Source organism: Eubalaena glacialis, chromosome 1, assembly GCF_028564815.1.
Source record: "Eubalaena glacialis isolate mEubGla1 chromosome 1, mEubGla1.1.hap2.+ XY, whole genome shotgun sequence".
NCBI lineage: Eukaryota > Metazoa > Chordata > Mammalia > Artiodactyla > Balaenidae > Eubalaena > Eubalaena glacialis.
In genome coordinates, this window is record NC_083716.1 from 109,149,222 (window position 1) to 109,163,681 (window position 14,460).

General features: G+C 49.8%; 2 protein-coding genes and 1 non-coding gene across 3 annotated transcripts; 2 read left to right on the forward strand and 1 right to left on the reverse strand.

Moving 5' to 3' along the window:
• Nucleotides 1-1,067: 1,067 nt before the first annotated feature.
• On the reverse strand, nt 1,068-7,938 carry IMP4 (IMP U3 small nucleolar ribonucleoprotein 4). Its single transcript, XM_061199008.1, has 11 exons — nt 7,579-7,938; nt 7,284-7,403; nt 7,030-7,138; nt 5,325-5,408; nt 4,500-4,609; nt 4,289-4,421; nt 4,049-4,203; nt 3,872-3,966; nt 3,679-3,752; nt 3,437-3,598; nt 1,068-1,295 (listed from the first exon to the last, which is right to left on the reverse strand). The coding sequence occupies exons 2-10, from the start codon at nt 7,284-7,286 to the stop codon at nt 3,486-3,488; spliced, it is 876 nt and encodes a 291-aa protein (XP_061054991.1). The 5' UTR covers nt 7,287-7,403; nt 7,579-7,938; the 3' UTR covers nt 1,068-1,295; nt 3,437-3,485.
• A 117-nt stretch (nt 7,939-8,055) lies between these two features.
• Nucleotides 8,056-12,269, forward strand: CCDC115 (coiled-coil domain containing 115). Its single transcript, XM_061199019.1, has 5 exons — nt 8,056-8,195; nt 8,267-8,370; nt 8,458-8,540; nt 9,198-9,329; nt 10,871-12,269. The coding sequence occupies exons 1-5, from the start codon at nt 8,085-8,087 to the stop codon at nt 10,981-10,983; spliced, it is 543 nt and encodes a 180-aa protein (XP_061055002.1). The 5' UTR covers nt 8,056-8,084; the 3' UTR covers nt 10,984-12,269.
• A 706-nt stretch (nt 12,270-12,975) lies between these two features.
• TRNAE-UUC (transfer RNA glutamic acid (anticodon UUC)) lies at nt 12,976-13,047 on the forward strand. The gene has a single exon. It is a non-coding gene; the product is annotated as a tRNA-Glu (tRNA).
• Nucleotides 13,048-14,460: the final 1,413 nt, after the last annotated feature.

Genomic DNA, 14,460 nt, shown 5'->3' on the forward strand with positions numbered 1-14,460 from the left:
TGCTCAGCTCAGGCTGGGTGTAGGGGATGGAAAGACCCCCAAGACCTCCTCCAGCAGCCCTGGCTCACCCCTCTCCGTTGTCCCAGAGAACTGCAAGCTGTGTTCTTGCAGTGGGACTCACTGCTGCTGCTGGCCCTCTTGCGCACCCTACTGGCAGCAGTCCCAAGCAGTGGGAGCAGCTGGCACTGTCCTGAAGATCCTGAGCACCCCAGCGCCCACATGCCACATGCCAGTCTGCCACCTGCTTCCCAGCTCAGAGTGCTAGGCCACCCCACAGAGCCAAGTGGACAGGGTGCTGGAAGGTGCTCGGAGAAGCTTTTGCAACACTGTGAAGAACCCAGCCTGCGCTGATGTTGCACAGGGGAAATAGTAACTTTTAAACAATGGAGAAACCTGGCAGACACCACCCTCACCTAGAAGGCTTATGGAGAGAGTCTGAGACTACTGACATCCCTATTGAACAGTTCTTCTGACTTCCTTTTTTGCTAGGCCACAAAAGGGAACAAAAAATTTGAAAAAATTCTCCCACCGCTCCACTCTGTTAAGAACTTTTGGATTGGGTGTGGGCTGACCTGTTGGCCCACCTACAAGTCTGGCATGTGGCAAAAAAGGAAAAGTGCCAGCCTCTCCAGTTACAAGTGGCAGCTTGCATCCACCAGTGATTGGAGGTAACTGCCTTTGGGAGGGCTTTTGTTCCAGTCTCTGGAAACTCCACAAGACAAACCAATTTCCTAACTGAATAAATTACAAAGAAAAAAAATTAAAAAGAGAGAATTCTATAGGATAATAGAGACTTAAAACTTATACACAGGTGCTCATAACAGCATTATCAAAATAGTCCAGAAGTGAAAAACAAACCAAATTTCATAAACTGATGAATAAAGTATACACACGCAATAGAATACTGTTTAGCAATAAAAAAAGGAATGAAGTACTGACACATGCTACAACATGGACAAATTTTGAAAACAATGCTAAATAACACCACATATGGTATGATTCCGTTCCGTTACCGAGTCGAAGCTCATACTGCTTGCCGCACAACAGGCCAATAATCGAGAGACGAGTTGTTGGGACAAGGAATAAGACTTTATTTGGAAAGCCAGCAAACCGAGAAGATGGTGGGCTCCTGCCCCGAAGAAACATCTTGCCTGAGTTAGAATTCAGGCTCCTTTTATACTAAAAGAGAAGGAAGTAAAATCAAACACTTCCTGGTTCCCATCAGCCTCTGGAGAGGATGTGTTAATTTCTTCCTCCCTGCAGTCATTTACAGGTGGACCTGGTCAGGATGTTTCCTGTGAGTTAAACAAAGGTATTTTAGCTCATTACCTGGGAAGCAGGGTTCCCAGAGATAAGCCATTATGTATAACTCAAGCTTATAGGCAACATCCCTTTAGTGATTAGCTTGTAATAGAATACAAAAGGTTCTTCCCTATTACAGTTCCTACGGAATGTCCAGAATAGGCAAGTCTATAGAAACCAAAAGTAGATTAGTGGCTACAAGGGGCTGGGGGCTGAGAGCTGGGAGATGGTTGGAGAGGAATGGGAAGTGACAGCTAAAGAGTATGGAGTTTCTTTTAAGAGGGACAAAAATGCTCTAAAATTAGACTGTGGTGATTGTTGTACAACCCTGTGAATATGATAAAAAAAATATTTAATTGTACACTTTAAACAGGTGAACTGTGTGGGACGTGCATTATATCTCAATAAAGCTGTTTTAAAAAAGACAAAAGGGGGCTTCTCTGGTGGCACAGTGGTTGAGAATCTGCCTGCTAATGCAGGGGACACGGGTTCGAGCCCTGGTCTGGGAAGATCCCACATGCCGTGGAGCAACTAGGCCCGTGAGCCACAACTACTGAGCCTGCGCGTCTGGAGCCTGTGCTCCGCAACAAGAGGGGCCGCGATAGTGACAGGCCCGCGCACCGCGATGAAGAGTGGCCCCCACTTGCCGCAACTAAAGAAAGCCCTCGCACAGAAACGAAGACCCAACAGAGCCATAGAATAATAAATAAAATAAATAAATAAAGGGAAAAAGATGGTTCAATTTTTTAAAATAAATAAATAAAATAAAAAAGACAAGAGACTTGTCAATCATTTGCAATGAATGGACCTAAGTGGGATCCTAGTTCAAACATAACGTAATCAGGGAAAACTGAACATTAACATGTAGAATTCGGAATAATTGTTGATTTTTTAGGTGCGACAGTGGTATTGTTATTCCTGTTGAGTCTTATCTTTCAGAGATATATGGAAATATTTATGGATGAAATGATATGGTGTATGGGATTTGCTTCAAAATAAACGAATGGAGTGGATAAAGGGAGTGGGTGGGGCTATGAAGGAAACCAGACTGGTCAACATTGAGATGGGTTCATGGACTCACCGTACAGTCCTCTCAGCTCTTATGTTTGGAATTCTCCACAATTAAAAGACTTAAAATAATCAATCAACATAGAGGTGAACAACTATTTCTATAAAGAGCTAACAGGTCACAGAGAATACACATACAGTAATAGCCAATGAGTATTTGAAGATGCATAACCTCTGTCATAATTAAAGAAATGCAAATTCAACTGAGGACCCATTTTGCACCTAGAGCTTGGGCAAGATGCAAAGTCTGACAGTCCACAGTGCTGACAAGGACACAGGAAACACTCAGATCCGCTGATAGTGGCTGGGAGAGACAGCCTCTTGGAGGACAATTCTGCAGCATCTATAATCATTTTCAAGACACAATTCCACTTGCAGTAGTCTACTCATCAGATATACTCGCATAAATATGCACAGAGGTATGTTCAATGTTCTTGAAGCAATGTTTGTGGTAGTAAAAACAGGAAACAACTTGAGTGTGCGACCATCAAAGAGTGGTGAACCCACACATACCAGACATCCTAGATAACCTAGAAATATCCTCAGTAATCCAGGGAGAGCCTAAGGAGATCCTTAAAGGGAAAGATGGTCATTATAAAGCTTTCCACTGCTGGTGAGTCCAAGTGCACTGGGTTCTCTGAGGAACTTTAATTACACTCAAAGGAGGCCACAATGAAGTGAATAAATGGTTTGCCTCTTGTTTATTTTCTGCCTGTCCCTGGCTGAGAGCTGGCCCCAGCGCCAAGCCCTGCTCTAAGTGAGACTTCCGTGCTCACATTATTATCCCCACTCTCAGATGATGAAGTCACAGGGCCCCGACTCCTGAGTGACAGAGAGCAGCACCAAATCTCCCAGGGTAGCACCAAACTCTCTGTGGCCCAGGGGCAAGCCAGCACATCAGGCCTGCCTTGTCCTAGACATGATGTCACCACCAGGCCTGAGAATGTCCCAGAGCTATCAGGTCCCCAGCTGAGGAGACCCCAGATCCTTCACGCTCAGCCTGACAGCCCTGTCCTGGCCACTCAGAGGCTAGCAGGGTGCTGTGGCAAACAGACTTTATTCTGACCTCTCCCCAGCTCCCGGGTCCAGGTCCACATCCTGACTGGTGAGTGGGCTCACTCAGCACTCAGGAAGACCCTCTTGTGTGCAGTGTTGGTGTAGGGGTGCCAGCGCCACTCCACGTCTGCTGTGGCCTCCTGTTCCAGCGTGCCCAGACGGATCATGTACACTGGCGGAGGGGAATGAGATATGGTCACTTACACAGCCAGCTTGCCCCCCACCAGATGTGGGATAAAGCCCCAAACTCACACTTCAGCTCAAAGCGAGGCCCAACCTCAGTCAGCTCCACATCGCGGTGGTTGGTCTTCTTGTACACATGGTGCCTGGGGCAAGGGGGGCAGGGCAGGAGTGAGGGGAGGCAGGGAGCAGCTTCAGGGTCAACAACAAACAGCACAGGGACACAAAGGTCAGGACACCACTCGGGCCCAGCCCACTGACCCACCGGAAGGAGATGTAGTCGTGCTGGTTGGCGAAGGTGATGACCCGGCGGCTGTCATCTTTGGGCACAGGGAACAGGTAGCGGAGTATGTCGGAGACCTGGGGCAGAAGGAAGAAAAGTGGAAAATGCCCAGCCTGGCACTCCAGGCCCCCAGCCCTCACCCCATGGCCTCAGACTCACCCGCTTACCCAGGCGGGAGGAGAAGCCATGCATAATCAGATGAGGCTTGGCCTCCGACGCAGTGCCCAGGTCGGGGATGTCATGCCGCATGACCACGTTGCACAGTGTGAAGTACGCGGTTGGGCCAAAGGGCAGGTGGCTGACAATGAGCCCCACTGGCGGGGCCAAGTAAGCCGTCAGAGACCCTCTGCTCCCAGCCAGCCATCATGGCAGCACCCTGCTCCCTCCCTTCAGTCTTACCAGGTGTGCCTCGATGCTCGTGGACAACCAGCAGGTCAGTGACCCCGTTGGCTTTGCAGGCTCGCACCAGCGCCCCTACCTCATGCCGGCCACGGTTCATGCGCTGGGCGCCTGGGAACACCAACTTTAGCTCCTGCATATGAACTCCCTCTGGTTAGGACTGGGGCTCCTGGGGCCTGAGCATCTCCCACTAACCCCCATCGACTGGTACCTTTGCAAACATCTTGAGGCGGGAACTGGGATCTCGGGAAGTAGTGATCATGACCTTGGGATCCTCAACCCCTGCCCATCGATACTCATCATCCATGTGGTTGGTCACACCTGTTAGGAGCATGAGGCACAAGAACGTGACATTGCCTAGAGAAGTGAAGTGCTAACTTGGGGTGGCCAAATCCACCTAGAACAGCACTGTCTGACAATACCTTCAAGGATGGAAAGGCTCTGTACCTGCTCTGCGTCAACAGGGTGGCCCCCAGCCACACTGGCTACAAACACAAGTGTGACCAAGGAACTGAATCTTTATATTTGATTTAACTTTAGTTCATTTACGCTCTAGTAATCACATGGAGCTAGTAGCTACCATGTTAGCACAAGTCCAGATTCTGTTAAGGCCAAAGGTATCAGGCTCCATTCCCTCATAACAAATATTTATGTTTGTGATTCCTTTCACATTTGTTGAATAATGCAGTGAATGAGACGTCTGAGTGCCAATGAAGTGCTGGTAGCTGAGGACACAGCAGTGAACAAAATGGACACTGCTCTGCCCCAGCAGAGCCCACCGTCCTAGTAAGCGGGACAATCAACCGACAAAGCAAAGCAGAAAGTGGGGTAATACTGTGTCATGTAAATGGAATTGGGAGCACTCAGGGAGAGGTCCCCTGAGGTGTCATCTGTACAGAGCCACGAGGGCACCTGGGGGACAGTTTCAGGAGTGGGAGCCACACAACCTTTCTTCAAGGTGTCTGAGGAATGACATGGAAGCCAGTGGGCTCAACTGCAGGGAGTGAGGCTGGCCCACAGGGTCAGGGAAGGTCACCTTCACCGCCGGCATCGTCAAACTCCAGGGAACCCTGTAAGGCCAGAGCCTCCCTGCGTAACTCGGTGGGAATCAGGCGGTTCTCTGCAGAGGGAAGACAGAGGGGCTAGTGAGACACATGCGTGGAGCCTTCAGTTTATACAACACTGAACAAACTTGATGAAAAAATACCCCTTTTACTCCCTTCTGAGCAGAGAGGTGATACGTAACTAGGGGGAGAGGGATGAAACTATTTTTGGCTACATGCCAACCTGCTAACAGTGGTTATAGGAGATTTCATTTACTATGGTTCCTGATTCTCAAGACTTGAAGGGTTTCTAAAATATTTAATCACAAGTATGCACTCCCTTTGTAGTTAGAAAAAAATTAACAATTAATTTTTAAAGAATAAATGGAAACTGTTCTTTCTATACAAAGGTGGACCAGAAACCCTGAAATCCTCTGACAATAAAATCATTAATCGTGATGCTCTGGGTCAGAGGTTTCCTCTGTGAACTAACGATGGACTTGGCAGAGGGGCTAGGCTGTGGGCATGCCCACTTTGGAGCATGCCCTTGAACCCAGCAGGTCCCTCCAACATGCCCTGGACAAACTCTTGCACATGGAAGAGAATGTTCACAGCAGCAGGCCTGCCCCAAACTAAAAATAAGCTCCACACCACCCACAGGGAAATGGATGAAGACCCCGTGGAATATTAACCTGCAGGAGCCCCACCTACACTCAATGGATCTTAGAAACAACACTGAACCAAAACAGAAAGCTGCAAAAGAATACACGCAACCTAATACTACCTTTACAACTAAAAATCAATCAATATGATTTAAGAATACAAACAAGCATGATAATCCTCAAAAAGAACAGCAAGGAAATGGTTCATTTTTAATCAATATTCAATACCGTGTTACCTAAGTTGGGGGAAATATTTCTGAATTTAAATATATTGATCATTTTTCATTTCTTAACACGGGCAGATAGGTCACAGGTGTTTAACTTTACGCTTGACATAAGTATTACATACACATACCTCATATACTTCATATGTCTAAAATCTAAGAAAATCAAAGTGAATCTAAAATAGAGATATGGAGTTGATGTACTATCAGATAGGAAACAGAGCTCCACCAACATGAGAACCAACAAAATACGGATAAATACGGCATTTCCGATCTGGCATGTGTGACAGGCTCTTCATTAGAACGGCAAATGGAAAGCGGGGAAAATATTGCAAAGTTAAATTCCTAATTTACAACGCAAATAAAATTAAGTTCTACATGAGTTAACAGTTTTAAAATACAAGGGACTCATAACAGCACCAAAAGACAATAAGATATTCTTGTTACCTTGTAGTGAAAAAAGTAGCAAGAATAAAAACGACAGAGGGGAAATAAATATAGAACCACGTGAAATGTTTAAATTTGGGAAGACCTAGACACTGTAAATAAAATCACTACGCAAGTTGTAAAATCTGGATACTGCAGCATAAATGACAAGTAATTCACACCATCATGAAAGCGACATTTGCAACCCATCAGGAAGATCCAACAGGAAAGGAAAATGACCAGTAAATACCTGAAAAGATACTCACCACACTAACACAAGTAAATGCTAATTAAACGCGTTTGACACCACTGGCCTTTTTCCCGTTGGGTTTTAACAGGAAAGCCCAAGGGTCTTTACAGTGACTGGGGGGCGGGGACAGACGTACCCTCGAGCGCACGCCGAACCTTGTCCTTCCTCTCCTGGGCCGTTCGCCGAGCTTCCTCACAGGCCTTGCGATACAGGTACTCGCGGCGAAGGCGGGCCTCGCGGCGCAGCTGGGAAACAGCAGACCCGCTCAGACAACCCTTTTTCGCCGCGCAAGGCCGGGCCCCGGAAACACCCGCCCCGAGCCCACGGGTCACATCCCCAGCGTCCGCGAGCCCCCGACCTCCAAAACAGGAGCTTAAACATCCCTCCTACCATCCTGGGCGCAGCTTCCACGTGGGTCCAGGAGTTCTCTTCTGGCGCCGCCGGTACCACGCAGTCGTCGCTTCCGCCCTCAACCGAGAAGGCCGCTAGAGGCCTCACTAGATTCTGCTGCTGCCGAGAATGCCCAAAGTTAAAATGGCGAACAGTGGCTGGGAGTCGCAAGGCGATTGGCCAGCCCGAAGCTGGACCAACTACTAGGAGATGGGGGGGGGGGCGTTGTCAAGGTGCTGTCACGTGGCTTAGAACGGCCGTTAATAAAGGCGTCGGCCGTGGCTTCACTACCTACCGTGCGGAGCGGGATGCCCAGTTAGAAGCTAAAATAATCATAACTGTAGGCTCGAAATAGTGCAGCAACTGTAAAAGCTGCACAGCGATTGACCGGATGATCGCCTAGCGGCCGGTTCTAGAATTAAATTTAAAGCCGCTCCTCCCTTAAAATGGTTGCCGAACAGCTATGCCTCCTTCCATCGCCACTGCGACAGCCGTACTTTTAAAAACGGCCGATTCCAAAAGCGATTCGGAGACACCCACAGATCTCGCCGACTGTCCGGGTGGCTGGTCCCCTTCCGGTGCTCGCGTGACGAGGCGCTAATCACCCCCTCGGGCCGCTGCTCTGAAGGTGCTTATCCTTAAAGGAACTAAGCGAGTCGCCTCCACCCAGTGGGTGTCTCGGCCCAAGGCTGGGAACGCCCCCTCGGGAACGGACCTCGCGCGCCTATTGGCTGTCCTTCTGGCACGGCGGACGCTGATTGGGCGACCTGGGGAGCCGGCTACTGACTGTGTGCGGACTCCATGGCGGCGCGGAATCCGCGAGCCGAGCTGGACTCTCTTCTCCTGCAGCTGCTCGGGGACCTGGAGGAACTGGAGGCGAAGCGGGCGGCGCTGAACGCGCGGGTGGAGGAGGTGGGAGCCTGGGGCGGGAGGGCCGGCACGCGAAGGTTACGGAGTTTCACCGCTCTCCTCTGTCTTCCCAGGGCTGGCTGTCGCTCTCCAAAGCTCGCTACGCCATGGGTGCGAAGTCGGTGGGGCCTCTGCAGTATGCCTCCCGCATGGAGCCCCAGGTCCGCGTCTGCACCAGGTGAGGTCCCTTTCACGCTGCAGCGTGTGGGCAGGCAGGGGCCAGGTCGGGGCCGCCAAAGGTCCAGCCTCCCTTCTCGTTCTTTAGCGAGGCCCAGGACGGACTCCAGAAGTTCTGGATGGTGAGAGCCGGCACCCAGATTCCAGAGGAGGTGGGACCCCGCGAGGCAGGTGAGTCCCCTCGCCCCTTCTTCCCGTAGGGCCCCTTCCGATGTCAAAGACAAAATGCACGGGACAACGGAGGAGATGATTTTATTTAGGCTGTTGCGATAGAGAGAGCACCCCAGGTCTGAAGATCAGAATGTAGAATGTCTCAGCAGAGTGGTTTTTTGCCTTAGACTTTTACAGAGAGAGAGAGAAAGTTATAGGTGAGGTCCTTTACAGTTGGGATTGCTTTGCAATCAGAGGAAGTCTCAGCTGCGCAGAAGATATTTATTTCTGTGTCTAGCTAGTTTCAGGGCGACAAGTTTCTAATCTCAGTTAATCATTCGTGAGACAAAGAACGGGGAGTTGAAGGGTCTGTCTGGCTTTTCAGCATGTTCAGGCGAAATGGGAAAAGTCAGTGTGTGGCTTTTTCACGGGTAAACAAGGGGGGTCATTTGCTGGTTTTGCGATAGTCAAGAGAAAGAGTGGACAGATTCACATGAATCACAAGGGGAAGGGTGGTTCTTTGTAGTAAGCTGTTTTCCAGAACATAAAAGGTTGAGAGGATTTTCCAACCATCGGTATTTTTGGGGATCACGAGCTCAAGTAAAGTTTAACATTGTGTTACTGAGAAAACAAGGGCCAGGTAACAAGACCCCCAACCTCCAGCCTTTCTTTTTACAGTTCTGCGCAGGCGCAAGGGTCTCACGAGGACCCCGGAGCCAGACCCCTCCCCAGCTCCCCAGGACCCTCTGAACTGGTTTGGAATCCTGGTTCCTCACAGTCTACGGCAAGCTCAAGCCAGCTTCCGGGAGGGTGAGTGGACCCTCTATCTACAGGGAGCACTTGAGCACAATGCCAGGTCTGGGATTAGTCTGCAAAGGGCTTTGCAGGTTTTCTCCATTGCAGACTTTTGTTGCACACCTTCTGTTTTTTCAAAAAGCATTTATTCGCTGTTGGCAGAGTTCCAGGTTCATATTAGGTGCTGGCAGTAAACAAAAGGGATAAACACCCTCATGGGATGTTTATTCTATTGAGAGCAGAAAAACAACATGCAAACAAATAAGTAGGCCCTAAATATAATACCAGGTAATAAGACTTGCTATGAAAAAATAAGGTAGAGTATGGAGTGGGCTGGGGAAGCTGTTTTTTGAATGGTAGCCTGGAAAGGCCTCTGAAGAGATGAAGGAGAGAGCTTTGGTGATCTGGGGGAACAGTGTTCTGGGTGCAGGGACCAGCCAGGGCAGAGCTCTGAGGCAAGGTTGTATCTGGAATGGCAGAGAGGAGGCCAGTGGTCTAGTGGAGGGGGGCGGGGGGCGGGCAGTGGAGGAAGGGGTAAGTGGTGGGAAGCTGCACGTTTTTTCAAGTAAAAGCCACAGGATTTGCTGACAGATCAACTGGGCAGTAAGGGAAGGAGAGGAGTGAAGGATGAGCCCACAGTTTCTAGCCAGAATGCCTGAAAGGGTGGATGCCCTCACCTGGAGTGGGAGGGCTGCAGAGCAGCAGCCGAGGGGAAGTCAGGAGTGGTGTGGGGTGTGTTCCTGGTACTGTGTGCTGGAGATTCTGATCAGATGGTTGGCCACATGCGTCTGGAGTCTGGAAGAGGACTGGGCTGGAGAGAGAGATTTGGGAGCCCACTGCATGACACTGGTTTTAAATTCCCAAGTTGCTAACACAGACACAGCATTAAAGTTGAAATGAGATAAGAACAGCAGAGGTCCTGGGAATGTGGACAGGAAGTAAGGGAAAAAAGAAGGGAAGAAACCAGTCGAGGAGACTGAGAAGCAGCCGTGAGGCAGGAGCAACACCAGGAGGGTAAGATGTGCCCTGGAGGGAGGTGATCAGGTGTGTGGCTAGCTCTGCCGCCAGGCAGTTCTGCTGAAGACAGGACTGGCCAGTGGACTGGGTGGTGTGGAGGGCCCAGAGGACTTGACAGCAGCTGTTCCAGGAGAAGCATCAGGTGAAAGCAACGTAGAGGTGGATCCAGAGTGTGGACCGCTCTTGGGGGCAGAGAAAACAGGTAGAAGGAGAGAGGACAAGAGCAGTGAGGGGCTGTGATAATGGAGAAAAGAAGGAAGGAAATAAGGACATGAGACTATATTATGATCTGTGAATTTTTAGTTCTTGGTGGGTGATATAAGGGGGTCAAGGAAGTATTCTGAGGAGGTGACATTTTAGCAATGACCTGAAGGACATGAGGGTATGGGTCCAGTGAGGTTCTTGAGGAGCCAATGCAAGGCTATACCTGGAATGTTTTAGGAAGAGTGTGAAGGCCAGAGAGGCCTGGGGATGTCCAGAGCCCCCTGAGTCATTTGTCACCACAGATACCATGGTGACAGCCTCTCCTCTTCCTCTAGGTCTGCAGCTGGCTGCAGACATGGCCAGCCTTCAGATCCGCATCGACTGGGGTCGAAGCCGGCTCCAGGGGCTGCAGGAGAAACTCAAGCAGCTGGAGCCCGGGGCTCCCTGACCTGCCACCACAGAAGCAAGGCAGTGAGCACAGCTGTTCTTCGATGTGGCTGCATTATCTCAGGCCTTCTTCCTTCACAGATTGCCCCCCCACCTCAGCTATTCCTCCCTCCTTAATACTTCTCTGGTCTGCATGTTTCCAACTTTGTTAGGTGGGGAAGTTTGAAGGGACAAAGTGAGTAATGTTGAAAGTCACTACTATGAAACCACTTCTAGACTTCTGTTGTCTCAGGACATATTCATGTGGGGCAGGCACAAACCTGTTAGGTTAGTTCATATCACTGAACAACTGTAACAACCTGATGCATAAATCAGCTGTGGTTTTTCATTAAAGGATGAAATATTGCACAGCTAGTGGCAGGGAAGGACAAGAAGTAGGTGCTTCAGTTTCACTAGATCCTTAAAAGTGATTTTGATGGAGGAAAAAACCATACACAGCTAACAGATCAGGACAGAATGATTCCTCATCGATAAAACACACACACACCCGAGTAGATGGGCAGCGCTTGGCAGGTTTTAAGCCAGAAAGTAAAAAGGATCGGACTTAGATTTTCAAGGGAAATCTTTCAAGAGACCATTCAGGTTTTTAAAAACTTGCCTTTATCTTTCCAAAAGTGAGTCTTTTAATTTGTTGAAGGGCCAGGAACTCTGTGTCAATTCATATTCCTACTGGCTTGTTGGTATTTTTAGCAGTTTCTAGGAGCTAATTGTTATGTTTGGTGGATGTTAGTTTTTTGTTCATAATATGAGATGTAAATTTTTTTTCCCAGTTTGTCTTTTAATTTTGCTTATGGTGGTTTAAAAAAATAACAAACCAAACTTTTTATTATAAAATAAAACACATTACATTAAACTGCATAGACCAAATGAATAGCTCAAAGAGCAAGGTGAAAGCTATCATGAGCATCTCTCAGGTCTTGTTTTTTTATGTCAGTTTTCTTAGTACAGTTGAATTTATCAATCAGCTGTTGTATGATTTCTTGCTTTGGGATTGTAGTTGATGTGACGGTAAGGGAATTCGCCAGTGTTTTCCTCAAGAACTTTTGTGTTTTCAGGTGAGGTACAGGGTGAGTCCTGCACTCAACTTCCTCTTTTCTACCACAGGTCCACATACAGGGGACCACCCTTATCACCGATTTGTGATGCCACCTTTTTCTTTCGATTAATCCCAATGTTGTATACCCGTAGCATATTCTGGCGGTTCCATTCTGTTTCATTGATCTTAATGTCAGACACAGGAACCACACTGTTTTAATTCTTGAGCCTTTAATACATACTTTAACCGCAGTAGCGCACATTTTCTGGTTGGAGGGAATTTTTTTTTTTTTGGCCGGGGGCGGGGTGGGGGGGGAACTACGTTGAGCTTGAGTTGTCCGTGAAAAAGCCTAATCGAAACACTGAAAAGGAAACGCTGTGACCGGAGGGAAAAAGGGCATCCCTCCACCCACACAAAAGGTTGAATTTCAGACCAAAACCCGTTACCAACAAAGTGCCAACCTCTGAAATCTTCAAGCTAAAATGAGTGAAAGATAACACTCCGTTTTTGCTTTTCGAGGAAAAGATTTTCACCGGGAACCCGGTCCTGGGGCGGGGGGAGAAGGGGTGTCTTTTGTTTTACATGTCAGTTGACATCGAAGGACAAGCAATAGCCCTCCTTTATTTACTGTTGAAGTTGGGTTTCGGTGGCGGCCAGGGTCCCAGCGGGGTGTGCTAGTGCGGAAGGTGACAACGACTAGCGCCCAGCCACCCTCGCGTCTGTTCTTGGGAACACTTCCGGGAGGAGGAGTTCCCGCCCCTGGGGGGGGCCCGGATGTGCCGGCCGGCGCTGCGTAGGCGGGCGGGTCCGTGAAGCCTGGGCTCGCGCAGCCGCAGTCAGCACGGATGTCTACCAGCGGGAGCAAGGCCTGAGGTGCGCAGACGTGGTGTGGCGGTGCTGACGACAAGCTGACGGAAATAATATATGTGGCATCGAGGACAAGGCTTTTTCAGCAGTTCCCATATGGTCTAGCGGTTAGGATTCCTGGTTTTCACCCAGGCGGCCCGGGTTCGACTCCCGGTATGGGAACGTTGAATTCATTTTCTTACTCTTTAAACTTGCCACAGTTTGGCTTTTTTTTCACTAGCACACCTCACGTCAAATTAAATGTCTCTCTCCATTTGAACCTAGAGAAATTGAGGCCCGGGAAGCTCTGGGTCCCATCCGTCAGCGTATTAATGGGAAGCGTCGATTTTCATCACGTCATTGACTAGTTGTTCTACCAGTGAGTTACATGCGGTACCACATCCACTACAGGTGTGAGTAATAGTAGTAGTTACAGGTTAAATGTTTACTCCAGTATGTGAGTATTAGACCACCGCCGTGAAGGGCGCCCCGGGCCCGGCCCCTCCCTCGAGGGCGGCGCCGCCGCAGCCTGGCTCCCGGGCCTGCGGGGAAGGTGGGGCGGCCGCTGCGGAGCTGAGTCCGCGGAGGGGACCGGAGCGTTCCCCGACGGTTTTAGCTCTCTTTGGCCCGGCGGCCGCTGCGTTTGCCCTGTGGTCCAGTGGTTAGGGGTCCTGGGTTCTCACGGGGGCAACGCGGGCTTTCGGGCCGCGCCCGCACGCCACGCCCCCCGCACCCCAGCCCGGGCACACGTCCCTTCGAAAGGGGAGCCAAAGCCACAAACATGAGTCAGGAAACGCCTTCCTCCGTTTTCCATCCCTTTACCCTGTCGGATCAGTTAATCCAGGGAGCTTACGCGCAGGCCCGAGGCCCTGTCCCCAGGAGCGCACTACCGCACGCGTGTATTCATTCACACTTCTGCGCGGGGGGCGGGGATTATCTCCATAATCATATTAATTTTAAGCGTGGAAGTTACAGTAGGTTACAGTGGTTTCTGATCTGGCATGCAGAGAGCTTGGAAGTCATTCCTGTCCTCACAATAAGGAGAAAGCTGAGAAAACTTCAGTTTAGCCACTCGTCTTAGATCATGAGGAAATTGAGGTCGCGGGGCCACCTGCTGCCTCGAAAACTGGAGAGAAGAGTGAGGACAGAGAGTCAGGCCTCACCAGGCTCAGAAGCGGCTGCCAGAGTCAGCAACTTGTAGGAAAACTTGGAGGCTCACTGAGCGTCACACTTGTGGGTTTTACTCCAGGAGCCCTACCAGGTGCTCCGGGTCAGGACTGGAGAAAAAGCCCCCGGTGCTTCTGGCAAAGGGAGGGGGAAAGGAACCGTTGGGAAACGAACCAGCGCAGCCTGTCCTCCCTAACAAAGGCCCATCCTCAGGGAAACTGTTACAGAGCATATCCAACCTGGGGGAAGGGAGATACGGAGCTCCAACCCTCTCTCGCCATCCTGTGTCACATAAAGGGAGGAACAAAAGCTCAGAAACACTTGTGAAGGTCACAGGCCAGGGGCAGATGCTCAGGAAAAGACTAAGCCCTAGCCATAGGATTCTAGACACTTCCCCTCCGCCCAGGTCTTACCACCACATAACTAAAG